The 25,568-nt window shown below is 40.6% G+C and overlaps 1 protein-coding gene across 1 annotated transcript in view; it reads left to right on the top strand.

Annotated features, from left to right (window-relative positions):
- GFRA1 (GDNF family receptor alpha 1) overlaps positions 1-25,568 on the top strand; it is a 132,731-nt gene that overhangs the window by 72,132 nt on the left and 35,031 nt on the right. Inside the window, 1 exon segment of the mRNA XM_068198171.1 lies at positions 10,369-10,708. Coding sequence (XP_068054272.1) covers positions 10,369-10,708 — 340 coding nt within the window.

Genomic DNA, 25,568 nt, shown 5'->3' with positions numbered 1-25,568 from the left:
CCAGCTGCTGTGGGTTTTGCTGTTCTCTGTCTCTATTGCTCTCTCCATGCCATGATGGCACCCCCTGCCCCACCCCTGCTGCTGTCACTAACTGAGCATCTGCCCTGTGGCTGTCACTGCTGCTTTCACTGTGGTTTTAGCCTCTTCTCTCAATTGTGCTGGTGGACTTTTGTCATGACCAGTGAGACATCTGTGATTCTGCAATCTAGGAACAGTGGTGCTTTCCTCTTGTTATTCTGGAGAGAGGATCTTTCCCTCTCTCTGCCTTTAACTGTTCCCTGAGTTATCCCAAAAGCTGCTCTTGTCAGACTGGGGTCACAGTCCCCTCTCCAGCCCACTTTCCTTTCTCAGTTTCCTTCTGAAAGAGTAACACTGCAGAATAAGCAGGATACTTTTTCTACTAAGGCTTTATATACTTTGACTTTTTTGTTCAGGTTATAGCCATCAAGAGCAAGCTGCTGTCAAAGATAAGCTAATATATACTCCTGCAGCAGGCAGTCAGTGTGTGTAAACCATCCCTACCTACACTGGTATTGCTTGAGGCTGGAGTAAGCTATGCTTCAGCAACTCTTGAATTAACAGGTTTTGTCTGTAGCAATCTCCTGAGTACAACTTGTACAGAAATTCTTGGTCAATGATTTTGAGGTTTTTTTTTTGTAACTTCTTGTTTTGTTTTTTTTCTTTCCCAAATCTGAGAATTAATAGCAGGAGTTTGGATATCCAGAAAATGTATTTATGTTGTGAAGAAAGAATATGAGGGGGACTAACTTAAAAGACAAGTAATGGGAGAAGGAGAGTCTTCAAGAAATTAAAAAGCCATTGTTAAGAGGAAAGGAGTAAATTTAGGAAGAAATCAGGGGAATTGTGTTGCAGAAAGTGCTAGATAACATACGATGAAAAAATCTTAATGGGATGCATTGGGAATACTGGATAGCTGTTCAGAGAGGCTGTGGAGTTACTGAAAAACCTTGTGATTCTGATATCAGATATGAATACTTGCTTTAGACCTTGTAAATCTAGAATTTCCTTCCTGCCCTGACAAGATTTCCTTCCTTGTCCCCTCCTTTCTCTGCTTCAGCCTAAATGCTGCAAAATTTGGGGGGCTTTGGGCAGACTTAGCTGAGAAACACAGAAAAATATACCTCTACTGACAAAGGAATTCTTGGCATGTAGTTGAAACATTAAAATACGTGTTGGAAATGAAAAAATGTTGACCTTCAAAACAGACGCTGTCTTTACATTGGATAGCGAATATTATGGCTGAGACTGAGCTAGGACAAGATGCAGAAAACTAATAACAATTAGCTAAATATTTTGCATTATCAAAACCAAATAGTTTATTAAATAGTTCTAAAAATCCTTGTTACTATTTCAAAATCCAGGTATAGTTCTGAAGTTTTTCTGAAAAAGGTTTCGATGTTTTGCTTCAGCCTTCATGAAAGCTTGTTTCTTTTTAAGATTTTTTTCTTCCTTCCATCAGACTTAGGGTTCATATCACACTGAGCTCAAGTATCTTAGGATCAGCCTTAAATTAGACACAAACATTTGGATTTTTTTCTCAAGCTCTTGTGAAATGACACATGAAACCAAATAGTAGTGAAACATTCTAGTGCATACATCTGTGTATATTCAAATGTGTCTGTGTGCATCCATGTGAGGAAGACCTAGGCCATTTTAAAGTGAGAATCTTTTGTGCTGTCATTGTATGTAATTGCAGAGCTCCTCTGATCGCGGTCCACCAATGTTAAGAAAGCAAAATCTCATGCTGAATTTAGTTTCACCAACTGTAAGATAGTGTGGTTAGAAAAAACCAAGCCAAAAACCAAGCCAGAAACCATTGCTTGTCTGAAATCTGTGGTTATTTCAGGTTTGGCTGTCATAGATAAGAGCATATCTGGCCTCTTCTTTTCTGTAGCTGGCATGGCTTCAGGAGTAAAGCAGTTATGAGCGAGCAGAGAAGGGACTTTGGAATTTCCTGCACTCCTGCTGTGTAGATTCAGACTCTAAGTTTAAATAATGGATGAAGCTAAGATTATTATAATTGATCATTGTATGATTTATATGGAGTAATTATAACTAGGTTGAGAAAGAATTTTCAAAAGCTAGTTTCCTGGTAGCCAGAGTCATTAAATAACACTGTGCTGCCAAAACAAAAATTAGGTGGGAACGTAGCCACAGAGTTCAGAATGCCTGTCCTCCACCTGATTTATAACTGCTCTGATGATGACAGTATCAGTGGTATTTTCCTGTTATGAACAGTAGGAGCTGTTTCAATTGTTCTTCTTATCTTTCTCACAGAGCTCCACATTGTTTTAAGTGTAGTCAAGCATAATAACTGGAAAACTGTAAAAATCTAATGCATAACAAAATGAAAAGGTGTAAGAGGTTGAAAAGGTTAATTAAAAGTGTAATGATCGCATTTACTGAGACAGTCCAATTAATCACTTTATTCCAGTGGTCATGTGATACAGAAACCATTGCTCCAGAAAACTGATTCCTAGTGCTGGGATACGTGGTCCGTGTTCATTTAAATGGGTATTTTTTCTATAAATGGAAATTTTACTTTTTATTTTAAGCTGTTTTTATTTATTTGAAATTATTTAAACATAAGCTACTAGTAGCTTATGTTTAACCCTGTGTCCTCACATAATACACTCTTCCAGCTATGCTCCCTCTGAACAGGATGGGAGCATTGCCCCCTTGATACTTGCAGTCTTAAAGCCCCACGGGAGGTTTGCTTACAGCTTAATGGGCTTGTAGGTATACAAGAAATGAAGCACTAGAAATACATCATTATGTAATGTGATCTCTCTGAACCAGTGTATACAACCAACAAAGTGAATTCTCAAGTGTCAACAAGCACAGCTAAATGTGGATTTTACCACGTCAACTGGGAAAAAAAGGGAAAAAGAACCTTGAAGGATCAATTGCAAGGGTCATAACCTTGTATTATCTGATTTGCTGTAATATTCACACAAGCTTTATTGGAATGGAACATAAATTTGAAAAATAGTGAGATTAGAAAGGATTGCAGTGCTCGAGCAAAGAGCTAGAAGCTTTCTCCTGGCTTATTTTGCTGGGGCAGCACTTTAGAGGGAGCCCATTATAAGCAGGAGAATAGTAGTTATGTTAACATGGTAATTAATCAAGTCTGAGGAAAAGAGGAAACAAGTTGTGAATTCAATTCTGTAGTAATAAAAAGAAATGCTGAAAGTTGCTCTGTAAATTGGCATGACTTTGGCAAAACAGTCCCTCACTGTGTCTTGAGAACTTGCGTGCAGTAAATCACTTCTCATGGCAACCGTGTAGGTTTGAATGTTTTCACAGGTTTATTCTCTATTTCCGTGTCTGCTGCTTCTTTCCTAATTCTGTTGACTTAGTATTTAGCTAATAATAAAATACTGAACTGTATAAGATGAGAGCATATGCAGTAACACGTTTGCACTCTATTTTTAAGGGGAAATTAATTGGAAGAACTCAGCTGAGACTGTGGTGATAGCCTTCCACATCACAAACCCAGCCTCTCACTCAGTACAGAGCATGAATTGTGTGTGGAATGACTGAATCCCTCACAGAAAAAATTGTATGCTGTACATGGCCTCACTCATGCATAATCCATCCCTGGTGTTAGTGTAGTGTAGATAGGTTAAAATGATCTTTACACCCTAAAAATCTTCAGGGTAGAACTGAAATCACTGGTGGAGTAATGTGAGAAACAGTGACTGGATCAGTTTGCAACAACTGTAGTTTCTTTGTTTAGCAAGTCTCTGACTTTATTAATGTGTTTCTGCCTCCTAAGTGAGATACTTTGGACAGAAGTAACAGTAGCTTTAAAGAGCCAAATTAATAACTTAAATTATTGAAAATTCAGAATAGCTGCAGTGAACAAAATAACTGTGCTGGCATAAATATAATGTAGAATTGCTGTCCTCAGTGCCATGTGGAAAATTAGGGATGCTGGCATAACCTGTCATTAGATTTGTAACAGAAATGAAAGGTGATAGATCAAGGTATTTGTGAGTGAAGACAGAATTTCAGCAGTGTATGCCACAGTATTGTTAACACTGGGGAGCAGGGTTTCCTCTCCCTCTCTGCCCTTGTGGAACTAAAATTTAAACCAGATCACTGTAGGTTTATAAGACTTTACTCTTACATAACCTGTAAGTTGAGCAGATGTCCCTCAGCTAGCCCACAGGGCTCAGCCACCTTGGAGTTTTCTGCTCAACTTTTCCCCATTCCTCCTCAGTAAAGAATTAAAGCGTTAAGGAAATAGTAAGATATGATTTCCCCCTTTTCAATCCATATATATGCAGCTTAGGAGTTGCAATTTCACTGCAACCTTTATTTGCAGTGTCTATGAAATGCACCAGGTAATGGTTAACTAAAGCAGGATCTAAGTATAGGCAAGAGCTTTGTCAAATATTAGAGCCCAGATCCAGTGGTGAACTTGGGCAATAAAAAATGTAGCATTTAGAGAATGTGGCCCCATTAATGGAGTTAAACTTCCAGGAACAGACCAAGAGATAAATGTATCCACCTGTAAGTCAGGAGCCCCTGCTTTGAGGTGATACCTAAAATCCTTAGAAGATGTTTAGAATCTTTATAAAGTACACAGAGAAAACAGTTTTAACAACAAGCAAAGAAATAAAAAAAGGAACAAGAAGCTCTTTACTGTGAGGGTGGTGAGGCACTGGAACAGTTTGCAGATGGCCCATCCCTGGAAATATTCAAGGCCAGGTTGGATGTAGTTTGAGCAACCTGGTCTAGTGGAAGGTGTTTGGAAATACAGAAACTGAGCTTTGTTGGAAGGGTTTGGACTGGAGGAGCCAGACTCCCAGCCTCAGGCAAGAGCATCTGCCCACGCAGCAGTCAGTGTGTGCTCCTGGGAGCAGATAGCCAGAAATTTAATGGGCACCCAGCACAAGGGCTCATGCTGTTTCAGTCACTAAGCGATCAGAAATCCTTGAGGAAATGGGATGTCTTTGCTCTCTGCTCATTTCTGTGGGATTTCAGAAAGCCTGGGAGTACACCCTGTGGGTTTGGCAGTACCTTGGTCTGGAAGGAAGGCAAGGAGATGTGCTATAGAAAGGGTTATGTATTTTTTGAAGGGATTAGAAGTAGGGAGTACAAGTGGGACCATGCCTCTGCAGGCTTATAGAGTCTTCTTCAGGGAAGGTTTCCAGTCACTGCTCTTGTAAGAGAAGTAACTCTCCTTCCTGGGAGCAGGCCAGCAGTCTGCCTCCCAGGGAGAGCTCTCATTCGTGGGCTGAAGCATCTTGCTCCCTCTTTGTTTTGCAATATGCACCATTTCCTTGTTGAGAACACTCCGCAGTGAGATGGTTTGAGAGCCCTTCTGGGAAATGAGAACAGTGTTTGTGAGTCTCTCATGTCACAGAAGGCATTGAACCAAAGTCTGCAAGATCCCGGCTGATGATTCACCAGCGGAGTCTCACAAAAAAGGCCAGGGTGTGTTGGGAAAGACTTCAGACACAGCAGTTCTGCATAACACAGTAGCTGAACACTTCCAAACACAACATGGCAGATGAACACTTCCAGATCATGCTTGTTGGTTCACGCTAAGCAACGTGATTGTTCCCAATCTCTAAATGGCTTGGACAGGAGACACTATTTACCTCCTCCAGTAAATTTATGGGGGTATTCAGAAAAGAATTCTAGAGACCTAGGCAATTTGTGTGATCAAAGACTTAATGACTAACCAGGAATGTAAAATATTCCAGCTTTGGTTTTAGGAAGCTGAAGTCTCATTTTAGGCAGTTCTGTTTGTTTAGATCTTTTTGTTGCTGTAGCTTTGGTTGCATCTTTCACAGGCATCAGTCTCATCTTTGTCACCTGTTGCCATCAACTGTAATTTCAACATGCATCTTGGTATATATGGTAGTATTCTGAAAGCTCTGGTCATAGCTGGTAATATATTAGCTTTAATTAAAAACTAAGTCACCTGCTTATTAAGATGGTGGAAAAGGTTTGAAATAGGTCAGCTGTTTAGTAAATGCTGAGCAGAAGAGAAGTAGAACTTCAGAATAACACTGTCAGTTTCAGGAGTTTTTTGGGGATGACTTTTTTTCTCTGCCATATGGGATTAGAAATAATTTTTCCAGGAAAATGGTAGTTTATTTTAATCCAGATTACAATATTTGCTATGCTTTCATTACTTTTTAATCTGCTCTTCTTGGAAAGCAAAAGTACTTTGGTGAACCCCATAGCAGTACTTTTGTTTAAGTGGGATCATGGCTCTCTTCTTAATTTTGGTCAGTTTTTAGTTTCTATATGCCATATTCTGCACCGGTGTTGGAGTAGGCCCATACCCATGTGGTCACCGCTATCACTTTGTAATTTTGCCTTCCGTCACATTAACATTTATTGCTCTCTTTACAGCATTCCCTTCACTATATCCACTAGAAAACCTACTAATGCTAATTACTTGCAAATAGTAATGGTAATTTTAATGACAACCTCAGCAAATTGCTTTTTATATGCTGTAAGAAAATTGAAAACTAAATGTCCATTTTGCTACCTAAAAAGAATCTTACAGAACTAATATTCCTTGTGCTCCTTCTGTGTAGCGGGAGCACAAATAAGAATCTCTCAGTACCCATTGAGAATCCTTTTTTGAGTACCATGGGGTGGGTTAACAGGAGTTGAGGAGACACAGTAGATAGAAATGGAATAGAAATGGAGGTGTAAGGAAAATGAAAGAGGAAGGTGAAGAGACTGTGAAAGAGGGTGAAGCATGAGGGTAGAGGAAGCCCTGTTAAGACTCTAGGAGCACCTCTGGATAAAAGACAGGGTCTTTTGGCTCTCTTTTTCCTGTGGTCTGTGGGAGGTTGAGTGCAGGACTCCTGCAGCTGTAGCAGTGTTGGGCCAGGGTGGAGGGATGCAGGAGGTAACAAACATCGAAGTGGTTGCACTGCAGTACAGGACTGCTTTTTCGCCTGCAGAATTGGTCAGAAAACATGCCACACGTGTTACACGTGCAGTAGCAGAGCTGGGGGTGCAGGTGAAGGCAAGTCAGTGCCAGTGGCCACTGGTCCTGCCCCAGTTTGTGTGCGTGCTGTGCAGCAGCTGCCTGCTGGGAGGGGGGGTTTAGGCATCCCAGTGCTGCTGCTGTCCCACCAAGACACAGCTCCTGGCTCTGCCTGGGCTCTGCCATCCCTCTGCCTGCACCCCATCAGGGCAACATCCCCAGCTGCTGGGTGGAGGCTCCTGCTGGGAGGCAGCAGCATCCTGGTGCTTCCAGCTCAGCTCTGCTGGCCCCGTGCTGCAGACAGGACCCAGCGCCTCGCTCACAGCCACGAGGCACCACTCACCACCTGTGGGAAGTGACTTCCCACGGGTTCTGTGGTGATTTGGCAGGAGTGGAGGGCTGTGTGGTTTGGCAGACATTCCCAGAATGGGCCCAGGCAAAGTGGATTTGGGAGAGAGGGAGCTCTGGGTTGGGAAATGGTGGTGCAAAGAAATCTTTACTTGTTCCAGGCTCCTGCCCTGACTACCCCCAATCCATATCCTAATGCTCCATGAGAGGGGAGAACTGAAAAAGGATCTCCTTACACAAACCTTTCCCAGAGGATTCTGGCATGAAAAGTAGCTCTGGATAAGATCCATTTGCTTTTAAAGTAGTCAGTACCTGGTAAGAGCCAAACTCCTGCCTGTCTTAATAATTTAAGCTTTGCAGAACAGAAGCTGGGTGAAATTTTGACCTTATAAATTACTGCTGCATAAGTAATCCTCAGGAACACTCCCAGTATTGTTAACTGTTTGTAGTTACCCCAGGATTTGGGAATAATTCTACACTTTTGCAATAGAATTAAAGCATTAAATGTGTTGCAGATTGTCAATTTTGCATTCAAATATGATTTAAAAGCTTACGAGAAGTTGGTCTTAATGAGAAGAGTTGGTTTAGACAGTCTGGTTTAATTCAGATGCAGTTGATGCACCTCTTCTACATTTAGTCTTGGTTTTAAAAGATAAAAATAATTTGTATAATGTTACAAGTATGCCAGAAACAATAGTTAGAGACATACATATCAAAACAGAAAAGGCAAGGGGCACGTTACAGCCCAGGCTGGTTTAAAAGACAAACCCCCCCAAACCAATCTGTATTCAGAGTTGATGTGTAGAGGAATGTGAGTTTTGGGCAGTTATAAATTGAATTACAGGTATGAATATGCATAACTATGGTTTGTGAAGACTTTGCACCTAATTCAACTTAGACCCAAGATATCTCTCACTGCTGTTTGCACTGTCAGTGACTTGGCTTGTGTTCTGCCTTTTAGAAAAGATTGATTAACCTGTCCCTTCTGATTTTTGAGATGCTTGTATTCACAGTGCTTTTTAATTCTTTAGCAGCATATATGAATACTGTAAGCTGAAGTCTGTTCATATTGCAATACCCCATTCAGAGCTGTTCCACAGAATTTTGTTTTAAATAGTGGAATTCAGCAGTTGACTCCCAGGCACAAATAACCATGTAATTACTCTGCAATCACATAGTAATTAGCATATACTATTCATATATTGCATAATTATATGCCCTGCAGATTACATAGTAATTATATTTGTACTAAACATATAATTCTATATACTGTATAAAAAAACTTTGAGAGTTCATAGTTAATATTATAGTTGTATGCTAATGTCATACAACATTTTATATAAAAACTGTACAATTTTATGAGAGGTTTACATCTGGTGTTGCATAATCTGTCGTAGGCTGCTATTATAAGAAATGTTGGGCTCTTAATTTATAGTCAAATGTTGCATATTTACAGTTTTGTAATTTATGAAGATAAGATGCAAAAGTTGCCATTTTGTTGTGCAAGCAGCTGAGATTGGGAAGGACTTGGGGTGTGATTGTTAAATTAAATATACAAACACACTGAACACAGTTACAGCACGCTGCTACAGCGAAACACAGATCTAATACTCCTTAGCTTTGTGTTGTTTTTGGGTAGGTAAGATGCATGGGACAGTTGCAGGTGATCTATTTGAATAATGGGAAGTGTGTGCAAGCAGCCAAGGCCCATCTTGGGCACAACAAATGCAGCACCTCAGTGCAGCATCTCAGCCAAGCTGCTCTGTGTTTTCCTGCTGTGGAAAAAGAGAAAAGGTTGATGTCCTGATCTGGGAATGGCAGGCAGCATGGTAGGAGAATGAAGATGAGTGGCAGTGAGTTTTAGAAGGACCTTGGACTGAGTTTCTGGGTAAAGGTGAAAGATCTAGGAAAATAGAGCTTTTTGTAAGAGTAATTTAGAGCTTTGGATCATTTAAAATGTTTTATCTTCAGCCAGCCCCCCCCCAAGAGGTTGCAGCAGATTTTAGATATTTGCAAAATGTTTTGTTCAGCTTGAAAATTCTGTAGCAGTGGGAAATTAATGTATTTTCTTGGATCTCTGATGCTGGCATTCCTAACGTCCAAAGCAGCATTGCAATTATTCTTAATTGAATTTTGCAATCTGATGCCAGTTGCCTTAGTTTTCAAGCAAAGCATCTATTGGGTTTTAATATCTGGGTAATGTATTGAGTAATTAAATGTGTAATTATAGCCTTAATGTACATCTGAGTTTAATTTTTACTATAATTTCTTGTAGTGTGTGTGTGAGAAAGGGACATCCGTGTTTTAAAATGTTTTTTTACAGTCACTTTTTAATTTTATGTCAGTTTCTTCAAAGCTTGTAAAGTTCCTAAATTTTCCAGGGTTCAGGTGTCATCTGTAGATCTTATAACAGAGTTTTACCTCAACATGGAACTTGTGGGTGGCCTTAGAGAGCTCCCAGACATGAGGCTGCACCTGATTTCCTTCCTATCTGGGTGGGCTGTCCTCAGACCTCAAAAAATGTAGTAATGGGCATGTCTACTTTACTTTCTGCACAGTACACAGATTACTTTTAAATGTTGTCACCTGCGGTAGGCACGGCATGTCATTTAACTTGTTCAAAGGAAAGAACTGGGAAATGCCAAGCTTTACAAAACCAGAGCTGGAAGCCCATGTTCTCACTGTGTTCTTATGCCAGGCGCATGCTTTCCAATTTACCAGGGATTTTAAGAGCTGTTTAGTGAGACCAAGTCTTGCCCAACACTCACCCTGCATGTCTGCTACGAAGAAGATGCAGTACAGCCTGCCCACAGTGTCATTTATTCACCAGCATTCTGCCCTCACGGCATGCCCATGCTCTGGTTCACTTGTTCAACCATTACCCCGAGAAACAGAAGGACTGGTCCCAGTTTGGCACTGAGAGCTTTGTATGTAACAAATGTATGTATTCAGGATCTCGTTAACAGTGAAATAACCACAAAGCACAAAGTGTAAATGTGACGCCTTTCTCACTGCTGTTGTGTTGTTTTTTCTAGTGGAGCCAGTACTTTCAAAGGGGAACAATTGCTTGGATGCAGCCAAAGCTTGTAACCTAAATGATACCTGCAAGAGGTTCAGATCTGCTTACATAACCCCCTGCACCAGCAGCACGTCTAATGAGATCTGTAACAAGCGGAAATGTCATAAGGCCCTCCGGCTATTTTTTGACAAGGTCCCCCCAAAGCACAGCTACGGGATGCTCTTCTGCTCCTGTCGAGACGTAGCCTGTACAGAGAGGAGGCGGCAGACTATTGTTCCTGTGTGCTCATATGAGGACAGGGAGAAACCAAACTGCCTGAATTTACAAGAGTCCTGCAAGAAGAATTACATCTGCAGGTAAGATAGCACACGGCAGGGGAGTGATTAATGAGGTACCGGAGAGAACTTTTTGGTGCTGATGGATTTGCCAGGACTAAGGGTCGGAGTACCCACTAAGGAAAAGGATGAGTCAGGGAAAAAAAGCATATGCCTCTGACATCCTTAACAGGGTAACAAAAGCCCTCATTTGCTTACAATGTGTGCATTCTCCAAAACTATTCGCAGCTACTCCCTCGCATTATGGAGGAGTCTTTAAACCCCCGGTTTAATTTTTATAGATTTTTGTTGGAAACATTGTGTGTCTTTATGAAATAATGTCTCAGTCTGATTTTTATGTCCCATTAGTGACCGGGTAAAGATAGAATTTTTCATTATAATGGGATTTCTTTTCATTTTACATGTGAGTGCTGATAACTGGGAACACAAGCTTCATGTTGGACTTTATAAATAGTCACAATGCACAGACTACTCGTGTGCTTTTAATTCATTGGAAAAAAAAAGGAGTCCACATGGTAGACAGAATCCCACTATCTTCATAGACCTGGTTTAGCCTTGAAATTGTTTCATCTCCCTGCCCTGAGCAGAGTGCTGGGCTGATGCAGCTGGGAGGTCATGGATTCACTGACCCAATTCCCAGCCTCTTTCCCCGAGTGCTCTGGCGGTGCGGAGCCCTGCTCCACGGGACAAGCTGGGTCCTTTCCCCTCCTGGGGTCCCTGCAGGTTTTCCCTCGGAGCTTATTCGGTGGCAAACAGGGCCTCCTGTGCCCCCAGGAAATGCTTTGCTCCTACTTAGCATTGTGTATGTTTATATTAGAGCATTGTTGTGCTATTGTCATATTTATGAAATCGTGCCTGAGAATCCTCCTCATTTCCAATGTGTAAATTTCTTGTAGATTATCCAATTCTGTGAATTAGCAAACAAGGGAGATAAACACTATTGTAAAATGTCAAGGACACTGAAGATACGATCTAAATCTTAATAAGTACTTACTTATGCCTGGTAAAATATTTACTTTGAAGTTTGTTTATGAGATTTGCACTGCTGGTTTTAGGCTTTTCGCAGCAGCACTTCAGTTGTGCCTGAGTGGTGTTCAGAGGTGAGGAGGTGAGCAGTGCCCTGTCCTCCATGGCTTTGGGGGAATCTGGAGACACATTTCCTGCTGGCCACAACAGGAGCGGATTTAAGTCAGAGCAGTCTGACTTGCATTCAGCACCTTGATTGCTGATGCTGGTGGAGTTTATGAAAGTTGGGTACGTGTAGCCTTGGAACAATCCTTTTTCTATTTCCATGTTGCTCCATTAGTATTTTTGCTTCTATGTACTGCCTTCCCTATACGCTGTTAATTAGGTCCTGTTAATTAGTAGAGTTACAGTATCTTTACTGTGTTTTCTGCCACGCTATCAGTGTGTTACAGTGCCAGTGAAATTGGAGAGAGGATTTTATAGAGAGACTTCTCCCTGTTATTTGGCTTGTAGTATTCTGAAATTAACTTGTTAAATTAATACCGTTATTTCTCTCATGACTGTGTTTTTCTTTGGTCAGCTTTGATCTAATGTTGTCTCAGCAGTTAAGTTTTTAATGGCATTTTGTTTAATTTAACTTCATGAGTCTGGTGTTGCTCTTTCTTCATTGCAATGTTGCTGGGGAAAGCTTGGTAAAATCCCTGCCTGAAGTTGGAGCCAGCGCTGATATGAAAATGGATTTATTTGTAAATGAACAGTGGCTTCTTTTGCTTTAGGATGTCAAAATTAAAAGTTTTGGCTCTTCCAAGTCTCAGCGAGACCTGGCTATGAGGTTGAGGGGCACAATGGTACAAGGGAATGGATGGGCAAATGCCTGTGGGGTCTGGGCAGATTCAGTGTGGGCAGCACTTAGGTCCTGTGGAGGTAAAGCAAGCTTGGTGTGTTGCTGAGAGTCGCCTCCTGTTGGTGTTACAACCTCCTGGGCTCTCTAAACTGCTAGTGGTTTAATACCTTCCCTCCCTGCTGTCGTGGAGAGGAGGAATTGGCACCAAAGCTATCCCAGCCTATCAGGCAGTGAAAGACATTTCATCTCTGAGAGTTGTGCACTTAGAAGAAATTGGTGAGATTTGTTCCTCTAGTCCTGCAGGAAAACAGGGACTTGGACTGGGCAGGAAAGAAATGGGAGATCTCCTTGCTATTGGAACTACCGGCACTGATAAACATCAGTCCTTATAGTCCTTATAGTAACTCCAGATAGGTTTAGAATAACTAAAAGCAGTAGTCAGTAGGTGTGTAATTCTAACTCTGATAACTTATATTTCATTTTGAAATCAGAGAGAGTATCTAAATGGCAGAATAATTTGAAAATATAGTGAAACCAGGTAATTTAGAAACTTATTTGCATGCCTATTACTCCTGTTAAAGCCTTTTCATAATGCTAGTTTAGACAAGGGCTACAAGTTCTAAAGGTTTTCTGAAAATATGTTCATAAAATGGTTTATGAATGTTGCTTACTCAGAAATGCAAGATTTGAATCTGCCTGTACTCTCCATAAAATATCAGCTGGGCCTGTATAAAGTATTTAAACATTCCGTTTTGAACACTCTTCAAAAGCTTTACCCTGGTGCATATATCACCAAATCTGTTCTTGAAGCAGAGTTAAGAACAGGGAAGCAATCTGGCCAAACTACAGGTAGCACTAACATGGCAGGATGCTTTGCTTTTTTTTTATTTTATTTTTTATTTTATTCAATTCATTAATTTGTTACATAAGAAATGCTCAGTCAAGGGATAGAGAGACCTGAAATGTCAGGAAATGCAAATAAGTTCTGACTTATGCAAACAGTCCTAATTTTCAACTTCATCAGGATGCTGAATGGTTCACTTTCATTATCATTTGTCTGCTGCCTCTGCTTGTATCCCAGTCCATATCCAGCTTTGAAACAATTGTAGTCTCTCAGGCATGTCTGTCAATGCTCAGTGAAAAGAAAAGCAAAAAAAAAAAAAAAAGAAGAAGCCATTAGAGTTATTTTCTGTTGTGAGCATAAACAAATCTTCTAAGAAAAGTCAGCATACCATCAAAAACTTTCACCAGTGATGTCCTGGAATAGCACAAACCTCTAAAGAACTTTGTGATCTGATCACTTCAGCTAACACTTAGGAAGCTGACTGGCATGTCTTAAGAATATCATGCTGCTGTAAATGCAGGGCAGGGTGCTTCATATTTGCCACTATCACATTTGACAGTACTGCAAATACTATTTTGCTTGAGTAATGAAAGTGTGAGTCATTAGTTTGGTCTTTTTAATAATCTGTGTCTTGAATTTGCATACTTGGGGTTTTTTCCTGGGTATGTTCCGAAGACACTGACCAGAATGATAATGATACAGACACATAATTTATTGAAATAATGTTATCAATCCATTCATGTGCTGCAGAGATCAGAAAAAAAGGACAGAATTTTTTTGCTAATAAAAGAAACTGGAAGGAGCATGTTTCTTCTCCTTCACATACTCCAAATGACTGGTCAGATCATTGAGGTTCATTTTTGAAGCTCAAATAGCCATAAATTTGTTCTTAACCAATTTCAGAAGACAGTTGTCTTCTTATTTTTTTTGCCTTAATCCTGCAAAAGGTACATATTGCTGTCTGCAGCTGTTTGACACTGAAAAAAATACAAAAATATGCTTAACATATTTAAATAACTTCTTCATGTGGGATAGGGGAAGGATAATAATGAAATATTCAGTTAGGTTCCAGTACATGGGTCATCTCCTTGAAAATACAGTAAAAAATGTTTTCTGCAGTGTGTGTTCAGAGAGTCAAATCTTTTTAAATGTGCTTTCACTGGTGTATTCTTACCTCTTGACCAGTTTTTGTTCACCTGTCCTATACAATCTTAATTTTGTTGCAACCACCCATTCAGTTCTGTGTGAAGGATGTCTGCCTCTGCAGGTATCAGAACACTCTGTGAGGATATGCAAACATTGTTGTCAGTGCAGAGAAGAATTCATCCACTGGAAATGTTAGAGCAGAAGCTCACTGCTCGCTGCATTTCCTGAAAACATCAGAAACTTGCCAAGGAAATAATTTTAGTTCGTAATATTCTGTTGAACACTTCTAATAATAATTTACCTTGGAAAGGGAGTCACTGGGTCTGTGCTCCTTTTTCTGTGAGACATGTGAAAATCTGCAGGTGCTTTACACCCAGAACCTGTTGGTAAAAGTTTGGCTTCTCTGTGTGGGTCCCGTGGACTGCTCCTGCAGCAAAAGCCACTGCTGACTGCACACCCTGCACCCTCGTGCTTCAGCACTGGAGACAGGTCTGTGATGAGATGTTATAAATGTGCAAACAACCCTTTCTGTCCTGCTTCAGAACAGGGGAGCCCACTATCTTGTTCTAGGAGGGAGCAATCCTCAGTTCCAGAACAGGGAGCAGTGCACTGGTGGGATGTGCGGGAGGAGATGGAAGAGGGGGGAAAGAAATTTCCCTTTTTCTTCGCATTTTCTATTCCTTATACGTCTCTTTCATTTTTCTCACCTTTTTCCATTGCTTTTTACCCCCTCCTACCTCTTCCCCTTGCTTAGTCTCCTTTCATCTCCTCTTCCCAGATCTTCCTGCAATTACCTGACTTTCACCGCCTCTCTGACACGTTTGAATTCCATTACAGCCACTTATGGTGCCTCCTCACCTGCTTCTCTGCATGTTGTGCTTTTCCTCCCTCAATATCCTGCCACGGTCCAGTGATCATCAGTAATTCAGCAAATGAGAGGGAAAACAGAGGTGCTGCCTCCCTTTCTGAGCCTTGTAGCTGATATTGGTGACAATTTGGTTGGTCAGGTAAAAGCCTGAGCGCTCCCTCTCAGCCTGACTCCAGTTTTGCATTTTAAAAGGGCACTTGGTGGGTATTTTTATGAAGGACCCAGTAGCATTACACAGTTTGGGATAACAGAGCTGGGTTTGGGTCCCTCTGGGGTATTTATATCAATTTGGCACTTGGAGCACTCTAGCAGCTCCTTGAGATGATCAGCTTGCTGTGGTTATGCAAAACCAGGACAACCTGGCAGTTTCTGTAATGCTGTTAAGGACATTAAGAAAAGGACACTCTTGATTTCTAGAGAAGTGCAGGGTGTGCCTGCATGTTTGGAGACTGAGTCAGGCAGTGGGTGCAAAACCTCTCGTGCCTGACTCACCCTGCAGTGGGTGTAGATGCTTGCAGTGTAGTAGGGTGAGCCTGAGCTCTCTGCACCTGCACTCAGGAGAGTTCCTGTGTCTCTAGAATACCAAGTGGGGCAGAAAAATTGTAAGTCTGCTTTTTTGGCCCATGCCCACAAGCTCACCTCACATAGCCTGAATTTGAAGAGTGGTTTTTATACATATATGTATATACAAGCATGTAAATGTATGCATATATGTCTATATTGCTAGAGGTTTATTTATTTAAGTGGAATAAAAAGACAAAACAGGTGTTCATTCATTTTAATGAACTAATAGTGAAGCATGGTGACAGTTCAGAGAATTCAAAAAATGGGGTCTGAGGGGAGGTGGGAAAGAAGCTGGTGTATTCTGCAGGGGAAACTTGATGGTGTAGTGGAATGTGTGTGTGTGGAACTGCTAGCCTGGAAAAAATATTAATGCAGTCTCTGCAAAATAAGCAAAAAACTTTCAAGAAAGGCAAAGATAGAAAATACTGCAGTATTGTATTGTTTTCTTCCCTTTCAGTCCTTTACATGATTCATTACTTTGATGTCTTCTGTTAGCAGAGCAAATAGACATAATATTTATTGCTCTCCCCTCCTCCTCAGAAACAAAGGTAACTTTAAATTTCTTCCATCTGAATAAAACTCAAAATGAATCAAGCAGTTCCTCCTTATAAGGTATCCATAAATCCCTTTGGAATCAGAAAAATCCAAACATCCTGCAAAACAAGACTGCTTTGTCCCTTTTGAAGTGTGCATGGATCTCATTCTGCAGTGCCCAGATCTGCTTGGCTGGCCCTCATTTATACTCTCTCTGGTCAGCTTATGAGGGGTTTGCAGATTAAAAGCTTGCTGGGTGATTGACATTTCTCCAAAAGCAGGAGACACACAAGGGTAGAGTAATTAGAAAAATGGCTCAGCTTTAGTCATGCACCCAACTTTCCCTTGGCTTTGTGCTGTGCCAGTGAAGAGAGCTCATGCTCCAAGAAGCAGTAACTAGACAGGATTTCACGCTGAGGTCCCTTGTCAGGCAAGCTCAAACTCTCCAGGCAGCCTCCCTGCAGTCAGGTAGATCCTCTGCTGATCAGGTTAAAAATAACATTCCGTGAACATTCCGTGTTACCTGTCTGCAGGGCTGAAGAAGTGCAAGTGGGAATAAAGAGTGCATGTCTGAGCATACAATAATCACAAAATAAACTTGGATGCCAGTGATTCAGGTGTTGCTGGCTGTATGTAGATACCCTGCTTCCATGCCAGTCTCTTTCTAGGAAAATGACTCAGTGAGCTGAGTGAGGTACTTGTGACCATTTCAGCTCCAAAAACCTGGGGCACTTGTATCTAAATGTGATCCTTCAGGGTGTCGTTTAGGTTGGAGAAAACTATTAAGAACATCAAGTCCAGCCATAAACCCAACACTGCCAAGCCCACCACTAAAACGTGTCCCCAAGTGCCACATCTACAGGTCTGTTAACTACTTCCAGGGGTGGCGACTCCACCACTTCCCTGAGCAGCTGTTCCAACTCTTGAAAACTCATTCCATGAAGAAAACTTCCCTAATATCCAATCTAAACCTCCTCTGGCACAACTTTAGGCCATTCTTATCCTGTCACTTGTTACCTGGAAGAAAATCTTGCTACAGCCTCCTCAGGTAGTTGTAGAGAGCTATAAGGAACACTCCCCTCAGTGTTCATTTTATCTGAAAACCCTTACTTTGTTAATTTAAATGGAAAAGGAAAACTGCTTGTATAATTTAAGAAATAAGAAGACTACAGATTAGGAACATTAGCCAGGATGGGGGTTATAGCAGGGCTAATGTGACCCATTTTGTTTTGTTGATTTATCGGGGCAGGGGGGGGAGATTAAACTACATATTCTAATTAAGCAGTTTAACACGTGTTTAGTCAAAAAATACTGAAATCCAGGAACGTTAAATTTGGCATTAAACTTTTAAGAGAGATCAAAATTTGAAGCTACTCATGTCCTTAGAGTTATGCAAGCACTTAATTGCTTTGCTGGATGGGGTTCCACTAGGAGTACTGCTACTGCTGATTTTTTGGATTGTTAGTTGAGAGAATGCTGTAGAAAGGAGTTTAGCATCCACTGGTTTGATGAGTCGTTTCCACCCCGATCTATTAGATGCAGTGTAGAGAAGATCTGTCATGTACACCCAGTCACATTTGGCTAACTTGCTGTTTCTGGGGAGAAGAAGGGGTGTATATATCACACAATAGCATTTCCTTTAATAAATCAAACCACTTTTTTCATTTACCTCAAGCTATGTGTATGCTACAGGCAAGAAGCTGCTCTGTGTTTAATGTAAATAACAGATCTATTCTATCAAGTCCATTCCCAGTGTACTTCCTCTGACATCAGTGACTCCAGTGGATTTATTCCAGGGGTGAATTTGGCTCTTCCTGTTCTGTGTAGGTAAATCTTCAGGCAGTGCTAATTAGGAGAATGTCAACTGATTTTGCCATTCCATTATGCTGGACTTTGTAAAGGTTATTTATATCATTCTGCATCAGGGCCCAGTGAGAGAATATTTCTGGTGGCAGTTCATCTGTTAAAATAGCTGCAAGAAAATGTAAGCACTGGAGCTAAAAATAAAACTTTGTTTCTCAGCAGAGCAAGTGACAGCCACATGCATATCTTCAAATTTTAGCATTCTCATGTTTACTGAATAGAAATTACATTGCTTTAATTATGTTAATAATCACTACAGTGTTACTGGAGTAACTCCTCTAAGTGGAAGCCAGATGTAAGTGTGGCAGTGTCTGCAAAGACTTCTCAGCAGAGGTGGTGGTTGTTTCCTGTGGTTGTTTCCTATGCTTTAATGATCTGCTGGCTTTAAAACAAGTGACACAGAAGGGGTTTTCTGGTGTGTGTTTACTGCTGATGATAGATTTTCTGTGTGAGCTGACTGTGACCCTTGTCTGAGGTTATTAATCGATGACCTTACATCAAAAGGTAATGTTTGTGCTTACATTATATTTTTTCAAGCACATTCTATAAACCATTAAAGGAAGCTTTTCTGTTGTAAAGCACATATGACTAAGAACTCTGTTAAATTCAAGCTGTATTATTTGAATATTTAGTTCACTTTCTTTTGTTCCAGTTCAAGCATAAATCACAGTGGTTGTCCTCTCAGTTATGATGCTCCTTTTGCCAATTAGTCATTATGAAATGCTGGAGGTACATCTCAGTAACTGGCCATCATGCAGCATTGCAAAATATTTTTCAGAATGGACAGTTCATTTCAGAAAAACCTCTGTAAATATCTGTGTGTATCATAGGCTGTCAACTCCCAGCCTCACATTTTTTTCTCTGCCTTGTGTGTTCACTTTTTTTTTTGAGAGTGGAGTAAAAAAAAAAAAAAAAGCTCTTAATACAGCACATCATCCTTAACTGGTAAAAATTGTTTGTTTTGCAATCTTACACTACAAATCAGTGCTTTCTGTACTATCATTATCTACCCATATTGCTTCTAAAAGGAAGTAAAAACATGCTGAATAAGATCAGTGCTCTCTTGGCTTGCTGCTACCAGAACCTCTTGACTTGCTGTTTGGTGGGCCTGTTTTGTGCATGAAAAAACAGATCCATATATAAAAGACTCTGCTTTTATCTTCTGTATTTCTGATTTTATATTTGTTGTCTTACTCCAAGGTCAGAGCAGGATTTAGAGTAGCTCCAGGGTGGGTTTCAGCCATGCTGGCTGCCCACAGACCCTGCTCAACTGAGTGCAAGGACGCTCTGGACGCCTTTTCTTTCCTTGAGCCACCCCTCTGACAAGGGAACATGGAGTTGTTTCCTTCAGGAATGTCACCACACATACCACTGAGAGATTTTCTTAGGCAAAGAGCATCCCTGCATAACCCCAGGAAACCTGATGTTCCAGCACATCTACCAAGAGAGACTTTTCTGGTGAAGTGAGAACTTGTATTGGACTTCTTAGATTATTTTCCATCTCCAAACTCCCATCAGTTTCATGCTTGAGCTAGTCATAGTCTATTACAGTTTATTCAAGTGGTTACAGGGAATATTATTGCCATGGATGTCTTTCTCAGGTACTTGGAAGCACATCCTTTCAGTGTGCACTCACAATATAGTTATTCATAAACACTGAAGCATCCAGTGGCACACTCAAGGACTTGCAGTGGCACTTCTTTTCCTTGGCTTGTTTTTTGAGAGTGACAGTGATTTTCTTAGGCTACCAGCCTGTAATTCAGACTATTCTGCTTGCCCAGCTAATGAAGTGAGAATAGTTCTTTCCTGAGTAACATCCTGCCAGGAGACAATGAGGCTTGGGCATCTTTAAAAATGCCAGTCATTTTTATTTAGAAAATTAAACAGCATAAAGGAAATTAACAAACAGCATACAAATTCATGATAGTTGGAAAGCAGCTGGTGGGTTTGTTCATGTTATTGGAGAGCTTTGGTACAGAGACAGGTAGACTAAGTAGAAATCTTACCAGCATCCCCTGATAAAATCACTGGCTGACAATTCAGCCTATCATTTTGTAGAGGGCTCTGACAGAAGTGTTTTCTTTGCAGCTGGGAAGACAGAAACACATTATGAATGCTTAAGGTCGATGCAAGGAAACAGAGCCCTGCAAAACATATTTAATATAGGTTTGATTTCCTGTGGAATGTTTTCCAGATGTTCTCTCAAACAGGCCTCTAAAAATGATGTGAGGTAATTTTTTTTTTTTTTTGCAAACAGAAAAAGAAAATTCTGTTTTGTGTCACAGCATCTGAGAATCACTGTTCTAATTCTTTATTGCATTACCTTGTGCTCAGGATTTTCACCATATTTTTCAAAATTGGTTTCATTACACAAAAGGTCAGTAGTATATAAATATTTATATAACCCAATTTCAAATAAATCATACTTGTTTAGAATCACATTTGAGCTTAGTAGTTTCCCTTAAACCCAAAGGAGACCTAATATATTAAATTAAAATTACTCTCATGCATGATCTTGAGTCGCTTGGAAGATTTAATTAACATTGATAAACTATGGCATTAGTGTTTTGTTAAGTTCTTCTGATTTTCTGTAGCAGATACTGTGTAAAAAGATCTAACTGGTCTCCAGCAGATGACATGAACAAAGGGAAAGGATAATATTAACAGCAAATGATACAGAACTTATTTTATTTTGCTTTTCACAAAGTGCACTAAAAGAACATGGGTGTAGGGTATTAATTTCTTAATAGAAGAATAGAAAGAATACAGTGTTTGTACTTTTCCTTTTGGAATACAGATATGCATAGGTGGAAATGCTTTTCATTTTGCTTGACTGAATTTCAAAGAGTTATTTCTCCATTTCATTTTCTGGGGTGTTAAATGTCCAGGAGGCCCCTGCTAAACGAAAAGCCTGAGTAGTGACATAAATGCTGGCAAATGTGGGGACATGGTACAGGCAGAGAGCTGGGCCGAGTGTGGGTACCCCTCTGGAGGGACCAGCCTTGGTGGCTTTGTGCCTGTGCCTGGTGCTCTGAGCAAGCACTCCTGCTGCTGGAAGGCATCTCAGTGAATCTTGTGTGGTCCCTGGTGTTTGTTCTTGTGTCTAGTTATCCCACAATCCAAACAGGCTGCCTCTGTGTAATTGGGCATTGTCCATATTTTGCTTCCAGATGAACAACACAGTTTTGAGAGGCAAGTTGAACCCAGAATCAAATATTTGCTTGGTTTTAGGCTGCCAGGCATTTAAAGTAACAAAACAGCAGCAAAACCAGATAAAAAACAACTTCTTTCAGTTAGTAGCTGGTGTTTGGGGCCTAAAATCCTGTAATGGTTTCTGCCAGTGTTGGAAAAGATTTGGATCAGATCATGTGAGAGAAACTGCCTTTAATATTCAGGTCTTGGGAGGCAAATGGTTTGCCAGCAGAAATTTACTTTTTTACCCTTCCCACTCCCAAAAGGTACAAATGCTGAGATGGATGTCGGGATGCAGCATGGGATGGGCTCTTCCTGGGGCTCCTGAGGGCTCCAGGGACAGGCAGGACAGACCCTTTTAGGCTGGGCTCATCCCACCAGCCCAGCCTGGGAACGTGGCAGCCCAGGCATGGGGCAGCTCCCTGGGGACAGGATGGGACATCAGCTGGCTCCATGGCTGAACAGAGCAGGAACATCAGTGTCTCAGGGCCTGGACTCTGTCATTGCTTGAGAAGGAGGGTAGCAACCAAAGACAAACCAGCCTTTTTGTGGGAAAAATTTAGTGGGGTTACTGTTGAATAAATACATGGGAAAGTGACTTCTTAAATAAAAATGTCAAAATGTGTAGTTGCTCACAGGTGCTCAACAGTGTGTTTAGATAGCTAAGGAGGTGTAAAATTTATTAATATTACACAGCTCTAGTGTCCTTTAATGAAAAAAGATGGGTCAAAGCTACTTAACTACGTGCAGGGAGAGTCACCTCTCGTTACGGAGTTCTTCTGAGGCTTTCTTTATCCCACTGGTTGATAGAGTTGCTTATGTGGCCTTTGCCTCATTTTCTCACTGTTTATGAAAAAAAGAGAAAATGAAATGCTCCTCCAACAATGAAGCCATTAATTTGGCCACATACCAACCCTTGCAACCAGCTCTTGCCTCCCAGCAGAAGCGGCACCACTCCAACCATGTGGGAGCTCTTTGTAGCCAGAGTAGGACACTGCAGTTGACCCCCACGAAAGAAGAACAAGTATTTTGACTTGTTGTTTTTTTCTGTAATGGTGCCATTTATCACTATGACACACGTTCATTGACTTAGTCTGGCTTTTTTCAGTGTGGGATTTATACCTCTTTTCTGTTTTGAATATTGATGCAGCACTTCCCTAACGTGACTGCACTGCCAAATGGTGTCTAGACGCTCGAGCAGCTCTGACTAATTAGTGTAGTCACCTCAGTCTCTCAGCTCTGGCATTTACCTACTCTTTATGTTTCTGCTATAAATAGGTGCCTAAACACAAGCAGCAATGCAAGGAGAGGTGGCAGTGAGCATGTCCAGACCTCACCTGAGATCCCTGAGGTGTGGCACAGGAGCACTGGTGCTCTCTGCCTTCCTGACAGGGCAGGGTGGTTGTAACCACTCACTTGGACATCACAACCTGTGTGTGGGCAGCCAGCAGGAGACCTGAGTTCAGTGTCTTGCTTGGTTTGAAGATCACCAGTGCCAAGGCAAGGCTGAGGGAGGTTTCTCTCCTCAGGGCTCAGCCCTTGTGTACCAACAACACAGTCAGAGAGAAGAAAAGGAGAGAAATCAACACCTGCCATCACAGTGAGCTGGGTGCTTGTTGAGGAGGAATCTGGTTCAGAGTGTTGCTTTCTGGTAGGTCATTATTTGCAACAGATCCAAACTAAAAATTGTAAAATTTTTCTGCAACTTCACAATTCTTATCATACTTTTAAATATTGCACCAATGCTAAAGCTGAATTGACCAGACTTAAAGAGGGAGAACTGATAAATATCAAAGACATCAAAGAACTTTTACAGAACCTTGAGAACAAAAAGTAGTGAAAACCTAATCAATGTTGCCTGTGCAACAAGTTGTGCTAATACAAAATTAAATTGCTTCAAAAATTATATGCAGATTCAATACAATACTGCTATTAAAAAAGCTTATTTGTAAGCAAATGTGAAAGTTTTGAATTATCCAGCTGAGTATTTGAAGAGCCACTATCATAAGGAGAGCAAATTAACTTTGCTTCCTTTGTATTTTTAACTGTTACAAATAATTTTACTGGTACTAATACAAAGCATTAGAGAATAGCAGGTTTGGGATTTTTTTCTCTTCTTTTCAGAAAGGCTGTTTGTTGTTTGAGCAGATTTTCTTTGAATGTGCTGATGGGATTATTCTTACTTTTCCAGCTAGTGGTATACAAAATATTTAAAATAAGCTTTCCAGAACATCTGCAGGTTTTCCAGGGCTAAGATAGGACTAATTTAATTTGTGGGGTTTTTGCCCTACAAAGAGATGATTTTTTTTCCTTTTTTCCTCTTCCTGGGAGGAAGATTTCTGAGTAGTACCCCTTATTTATGCAGGGAAAAGGGAACACATCATAAATGTAGCTGTGTACAATAAGGATTTTGTGACAGAAAAAATGAATAAATAGTTCCTTTTAGATGTGGTCCTGCTACATGGTATGAGCAATACAAAACTGCCTGTCCATCTCTCTCCAGCAGTGAGATACATCTGTGTACACTGCACACGTAAAACTGTGCACATTGAAGGTACATGTGGCAAGCTCTGTTTGTTCTCTGGGTAACAAAACTGCTCAGTCATGGGTTAGAAACCCTCAAGTTGCCACCTACAAGTTGCCTCCTGCTGAAGGAGCACTAATTTAACACAGTGCATATTTTTTGATGGGACTGCTAATATCAGATTGCTCTGATTCTGCATCCCTAAAAGGATTGTCTCTTTTACTCAAACAGTTCTTAATATTCATGTGCAATACTTCAGGATTAATGGTTCTCATTAGGCTAATTTGTCTCTCTCTCTAGATAAATAGCAGTACCAGTGTTTTGGTGTTCACTGATGAGCACACTTTCATCACTGCCAGTCTACTGGAAATGTTTGGGGGTAGATCTTCAGTGAGTGTTAATCAGCAGATCTTCACTGAAAGTATTGGAGTATTTTATGGCAGATGGAGGTCTCTGCTTTTATTTCTGGCCTTAACTTCATCTCCAGTGCAAATGAATCCACATAAGTATCAAGTGTAGTTAACAGCTCAGGAGAGAGTGAGAGCTTGGGTTGTGTGAAGTTTGGATGACTGGCCAGGGAAGGGTTATGTGCTAATGTCCAGTAATGCTCAGACCAGAGCTATCTGAACTATATTTGACTTATGAAAACTTAAATGTGCAGTGTTGTCACATCATTACTTTTTATGACCACAAAACTTCTTCAGAAATTCACATGGAAATCAAGGTGTATGCAAAAGAGATCAGCAGAGCTATCTTTAGCCTCCTTTAGGGTTTACAACAAATACGTTCTTTAAGCAGGCTGGGTAGTGAATGACTGTGTTTATTCCATGGTTATCAGCCCTTAAAAACATTTAGAGAAGAGGAATGTATTAAATGATCTCTGGACCAATGCACCTAATAACCTAAGGAAGAACTGGACATTCAAGAATGATGAAATGATTGCAAGAAGTGTTTTCAGGATTATCAAGATGCCGATTGTATAACCCATTGCCAAAAAGATTTATTTGTGGTCACATAAATAATGAAATTTAGATCTGAGGAGCTACTTTGTTTTAGAAATACAAGAATACTGTATATGCAGAAGGCTTTCCCTCTCTACCATGGCAGAGATTTTTCATACTAGATAGATGTAATAGGCTCTATGCTGTTCTAAACCTGACTTCATCCAGGTATTAGTAGAATTAGAAAAATCCTTGGAAACTGTCAACTCTCTTTGTTCCCAATTGATCCAAAAGCTGGATTTGAGCCACTATCGTAATTACTGACTGGGGGAAGAATCACTGTAGTGACAGAGGGTTTCCTTTCCCAGATTTTCTTCATGGTGCTGCCATTTATCTCTTTCATACCTTGAGACCCATTTCCTCTCACCCTGTCTCCTGGCAGGTACAGTATATATTCACCAGCTAAGCAGGGATTTTATGTAAATTTAGAAACAGATGTATATTACATATATACACACACATATATGTGTATATATATGTATGTATGTATGAAGGTTTGCTAGAGAGGTTGACTTTTTAGAGCTAATAAAGGCAA

This window comes from Anomalospiza imberbis, chromosome 8 (assembly GCF_031753505.1).
Source record: "Anomalospiza imberbis isolate Cuckoo-Finch-1a 21T00152 chromosome 8, ASM3175350v1, whole genome shotgun sequence".
Taxonomy (NCBI): Eukaryota; Metazoa; Chordata; class Aves; order Passeriformes; family Viduidae; genus Anomalospiza; species Anomalospiza imberbis.
The sequence above is the reverse complement of the archived record's forward strand: the minus strand, read 5'-3'. Positions and strand labels throughout refer to the sequence as shown.